At 33.2% G+C, this 6,000-nt stretch overlaps 1 protein-coding gene across 1 annotated transcript; it reads left to right on the forward strand.

Moving 5' to 3' along the window:
- The first annotated feature begins 345 nt into the window (after positions 1 to 345).
- On the forward strand, positions 346 to 2,289 carry LOC121237837 (heme-binding protein 2-like). Its single transcript, XM_041134728.1, has 2 exons — positions 346 to 682; positions 1,680 to 2,289. The coding sequence occupies exons 1-2, from the start codon at positions 417 to 419 to the stop codon at positions 2,113 to 2,115; spliced, it is 702 nt and encodes a 233-aa protein (XP_040990662.1). The 5' UTR covers positions 346 to 416; the 3' UTR covers positions 2,116 to 2,289.
- The last annotated feature ends 3,711 nt before the right edge of the window (positions 2,290 to 6,000 follow it).

The raw sequence follows: 6,000 nt of genomic DNA on the forward strand, positions 1-6,000 counted from the left end.
ATAATAATAGAATAATAAATCGTAATAAAAACTATATGAAAAATAATAATAAAATAATAAATAATAATACTGAAAATATTTTACTATCTAAACTAGCCTATACATATATTAAAACCGTATCTAACATTACTCTTGACAAAAAAACAAAATTAGAGGGCAGTTTTTCCTCAACTATTCTATTTGAAGTTCAATATAGGAAATAACTCCAATCCTTTGCCTTCTGCTTCCCAAACTTGTCCACGTCATGCAAACAAGTCCTGTAAAAACGAGTGGACGTAAAACATTGATTCATACGTTGGATTATTCTCTAGTAATATCTATCTATAAAGCAAACCTTTTTCATTGCATCTAATCTTCACTCTTCACTTTGTTGTACCGACGCCACATCTCCTCCATCCTCTATCTCTGATATAACCATGGCTGCTTTCAGCATCTTCAAGCTTTCACTTCTCTTGAGCCTCCTATCGAATTCGCACCACCTGGGTCTCTGGTCTGGTGCTAGTAATCGTGAAAGCGTAGGGATATCTCCACCATCGTGTAGCCGCATCGAGTGCCCCAGTTATGACGTGGTTCATGTTGGCAATGGCTTTGAGATTCGCCGCTATAATTCCACTGTCTGGATGTCTACCTCGCCCATCCAAGATATTTCCCTGGTCGAAGCTACCAGAACTGGCTTCTTGCAGTAAGATCCTTTAATTTCCATACACACACACACACACACACACACACACATATATATATATATATATATATATATATATATATATGTTAGCGTTTTCATTTTATTAATTAATTTCACTGGTTATATATATATATGGATCGAAGAAGTTGCTTAAATATTATTTTAAATAATTAAATTTATATATTCTCGTCCGTTTAGGTTTTAAGTGAGAGTTTATTTATTTAATTAACATGGTATTAAAACAAAGATGCTGATTTTGAAATTCTCAAACTAATAACTTGGCTTTTCATATAATCTTAATCACAGTATTCATTAATGTTCAGGGATTTTTGTGGTTGGAAGGATAGAACTTTTGGTGTTGATCAATACATATTTTCCACATATATTCTACTGCTTGCTTTCAATCATCTGCATACCCATATAAAAACCATATCAATATGCAATAATAATTGAGTTCTCGTTTCTTGTTACTCATGTTGGGCGTGGAGCCTGGTTTTGTTTAGACAATGAAAGAATTTTATCTCATCTCATCTCATTTTATCATTATAATTTTTTTAAATTTCTACACAAAATATATTAAACAATTCAACTTTTTCAAATCTCAAAATAATAATAATATTATAATAACATTTTACTCAATTTTTAACTTTCATTTAAAACTACCTCATCTCATCTTATTATCCAAATGTAGTCTTAATCATCCGGCCCGACAAAGATCAACAGCAGCATTTTTTGGTGGGTTTTTAATGATTTCACCCACTTTTGACTCTTGATCCGACCCCAACTCGATCGTTGGATTAGGATTTCCTTATATCTTGTATTATACCTTGTACTGCCGCTATTCCGTTTTTTGTTATTATTAGAAATACAATTTGTTGAAACTACGTACGTACGCGGATGTAAGCACATTATGAAACCACGCTAAATCCTGTCTCGTATGTAATTAATTCCATTTTTCGTTCCTAACAGTTACTTAAATTTGTCTAATGTCTGGAAGGCTGTTTGACTACATCCAAGGAAAGAACGATTATGAACAGAAGATAGAGATGACAGCCCCAGTGATAACCGAAGTTTCACCAAGCGATGGACCTTTATGCGAATCATCATTTGTCATCAGCTTTTCTGTACCAAAACTTAACCAAGCAAACCCACCTCCAGCAAAAGGACTCCATCTCCAGAGATGGGAACCAGTGTATGCAGCAGTGAGACAATTCAGTGGATTTGTGGCCGACTCGGATGTCGGAGAGGAAGCCGCCGCCTTGCAAGCAAGCCTTGCCGGCACTGTTTGGTCTGCTGCTATTGAGAAAAGCCATGGAGCTGATCACTCATCAGGCTACACTGTCGCGCAGTACAATTCCCCATTTGAATTTGATGATAGGGTGAATGAGATATGGATGTTGTTTAACATCCAAGACGAGCTTACATTAATGTAGGATGAATTTATGAGAAGATGATCGATGACTCAACTGTACTGAAAACATTAGTTAAAGAGTTATAGTCTCATGTATGTAGAGAAGCTTAATCTGCTGGGTTACTTCAAATATTGTACTGCTAAATATCTTAATTTCTCTCTAATATGAAATAAACATATAATGAACTAATGACCATTGTGCTGTAATGATCTATAGAGTTTGACGACCATATAGTTTAGATCTCCAGATCATTCGGTCTAGATTATGAACACAACATAGAAGAAGAGAAGTTATGCACCCACAAAAAGATTATACAAAAGTAATCATACAAATTGACATGGCTCCATGTGAGCCGTCAAATCTGCATTACAATAAAAATAATTTTATAATCTGACAGACCACATCAAGACACAATAGTTTGTGAGATTACTTTTGTGTAATCACTTTGTAGCTACTAGCTAGAGTATTTCTCCAAAAGAAAGAATGAGAATCTTAAAACAGAAACACAGAATTAAGACTGATTATGGGTTTTGATTGGGGAGAGACTCCAATGATTAAGTGAATAACTATATTTTCTCATTGGTAGAAGATGAAAGTCCTGCTTGGTTTAGTTTTGTGTGGCTTTTCCTTTTGTTGCATTCTCAGGAACCTCAAATTACCCTATTAATGTTTTGTTAAGGGCATGCTCCAAAAATTCTGATTGACATGATGACTAGTGCTTGAATAATCTTGAGTGATTTTCTCCTCCATCTCACCCTTTAATGGCTATAATGTATTGTGCCTCTTTTTGCCAACCCCTCATGTTCTAGTTGAGCAACTTTTGAATCTATTTTCCTTTCATTCTGTTATTGGGCATTGTCTGCTAGCTTTCATATGGGCCTAACCAGGTGACAATAGGCATATCATAACATATGAGGTTTTTTTTATTGTATTAGTTTAGAATTCTATCTTTGCCTAAAAATATTCCTACTTTAGAACTCATGATTTGAATTCCAACATTTAGTCTATCATCCTCTACAGCAGAAAAAATATTAGGAAGTCTTGGAAGATTTCATGATGTGATACTCTCATCTTATTACAAGATGTCATGCCATTGAAATTGCTGACATGAACACTTAGGTTCAGTTTGGATGGTGTTTTGGACATCCAGATGGTTAATATTTCATCTTTATTTCATCTCTATTTCATCTATAAATTTTCAAACTCATCTCAAACAAATCCCATATAGTCAAAATTATCTTATTTCATTTCACTATTTAAACATATAATTTTTTATAAATTATCTTATCTCATCTCATCTTAAATAAAAAAATCTTATTACTATTCAATACATCTTATCGCATCTCATCTGAACTGTCTATCCAAACCAGGCCTAACTTTTAGGAGAAGTTTGTATTCGCAAGCCATCTCAACTCATCTCAACTCATTTCAACTCATCTCACTACTATTCATTATTATTCATCAACTTTAACTCATAAATCTCACTATTATTCACAATCCATCTTACTACTATTCACACTTCATCTCAACTCATCTTAACTCATTTTCGAATCCAAACGAGACCTTAATGACTTATCATCCAGCTATAGGATGGAAATACCACGTGCCCAAACCATCAACCTATCTAACAATAATCGTGCAGCAGATTGAATGTACAAATTAAATTTATTTTTCTTTTTAAAAATCCTATGCTTTTTCAAAAGTTTTAAAAATGACAAGTGAAAATCTTCAAACAGTGGGCCTCACAAACCCATGGGGTGGTCGAACCAACCTGAAAAGGCTATTTGGGGGTGGCTCAATCTCGCATGGCCACCAAACATGGCTATGAGAGCCACGTCCAATGGTCAAAGGATGACAACTCATACTGTCATGTCAGGTTCAGATCATGTCAAGCCTTGTTTGTGTCATACATAATTAATCATAATTCAGCCCATTTAATTAAACGAATCAAATCCTTCAATCCTAACTTGCTAATTTCTGGTTTGAATCATGTTGGGTTCATAGGTTTGAATGTCATTTGTTGGATTCAAAGTCATATCAAATCAAGTTTATCATATGTTATTGGATCATAATCCAACCCCTTTATTTAAAAGGGTCAAACATTTCAATCATAAATTGCTAATTCCATGTCGGATTCTGTGTTGTATGAAGGATTATCAGCCCTATCCAACCCATGTTGGTGACTGGCGTGGCCCAACCCCAAATGGTCACAATGGCCATGGGTGGTCATGTTTCGAGTAGTTAGCCATATTTATATCCCTATACTTTTAGGCTTTAAAAACAATAGAAATGTGATTTTCTGGATAAGGGATTTTAATCTAATTTCAATCAAGACATTATGTATAGTGATCACACAGAAAAATAAGAATCTTCGTTTCAATTTTTCTATTCAATTTACTGATATATCACCTTTACTAATAATGATGATTCTAGACTTAAACTCAATTATGTAACTGTTTTGATCTAGTACAGGCATATATACTAAAATCCTACTAGTACTAGGCACATACAATACATAAGTAAAATAATAAAACCATTTACATAAAATTTACATGTACATTGCCCCTAGACATTGCAATATTTGTTATTACCCATATATGTTCACTTGTTTGTTTCTCTTCAAATTTGACAAATAGCTCATTGTTTCAGCAAATATGTCTTGTTCCAGTAAAGTCAACTCGTCATGAATCTGACATTAGTTCCATGAGCATTACTTCCAAAAATGTCATCATCCTTACTTTCTTTCACTTTTTCTCTATTAGTACATTGTGATTGATAATGTCCATTCTTTCTACACTTAAAATAGTTTCCATTAAATGGTTTACTTTGCATCTTTTTCAACTATTTCTTTTTCTTGAACTGTTTTCGCTTTATCTTGTTCTGCGGAGAATGTATGTCTTAAGCCATCACTAAATTGAATAATCCTTGTTCTGCGGAGAATGTGTGTCTTAAGCCATCACTAAATTGAATAATCCTTTCTCTTTGTTCCTCCTCTTTATCATTTCTTCTACAAGTACCAAAAGTACTGAGAGTGAAGTCATTGTTATTTTCTTTCCACTAAGTGTTGAGGAAGTAACAAACCAAGATGAAGGAACACTATTGAATATAATTGTAACTTACATTTTATCAGTAAGAGGATGACCAACATCAAATAATTCTATCATAATCAATTCCATTTTAAGTACATGATAGCTCACGTTTTCATCATCTTTCATGTAAGTCCTATTATAGTTATCTAACAATAATTGTACGTTAAGTATCAGACCTTAATCTATACTTACATTCAATGTATCCATCATTTCCTTATCAGTTTTATAATACTTGGAAAGAGGAATCATTTAATCATTCATGCAATGTAAAATCAATGCTCTTGTCCAAACAATGTGTTGTTCCCATTTGTTTTTGGTTTTTATGCCGCTTCCACTTCCACTTTGGTCATTTTCCATATTTTTTTTTGGTTTTGACGTTGTTAATGCATATAAGGTCTTTTATGGGTTAGAAGAAAAATTATAAACCTTTTCCTTACTCGAAAATTTCTTCCATTTAATTTTTTTAATCCCCAAGGAATCAATATTTTTCTTTGTTGTCATAAATAATAAACCTTAAATTAACAACAAAAATGTAGAAATAATAGATGTGTTCTATTACAAATATTGAAATGCAGTTGTTCAAACTGTGAAAAAATTAAATAATCATAAATGAATAATAATAACCGTTAAATTTAACCCAAGGTGGTTATTTAGAAATTATCTTGTTATACTTCGAACAAAGAGAATAATGGAAGTGGTGCCTTGATCAAGAATTACCACAGAGTCAAGGAGTTTCTGGCAATTTTTTCGAACAACAGGTACTTTATAGACATTTGGCACTGAGTCAAGAGTGTAACGACTTTTGAACAGACCAAAT

This window comes from Juglans microcarpa x Juglans regia, chromosome 6S, assembly GCF_004785595.1.
Source record: "Juglans microcarpa x Juglans regia isolate MS1-56 chromosome 6S, Jm3101_v1.0, whole genome shotgun sequence".
In the NCBI taxonomy this organism is placed as follows: Eukaryota; Viridiplantae; Streptophyta; class Magnoliopsida; order Fagales; family Juglandaceae; genus Juglans; species Juglans microcarpa x Juglans regia.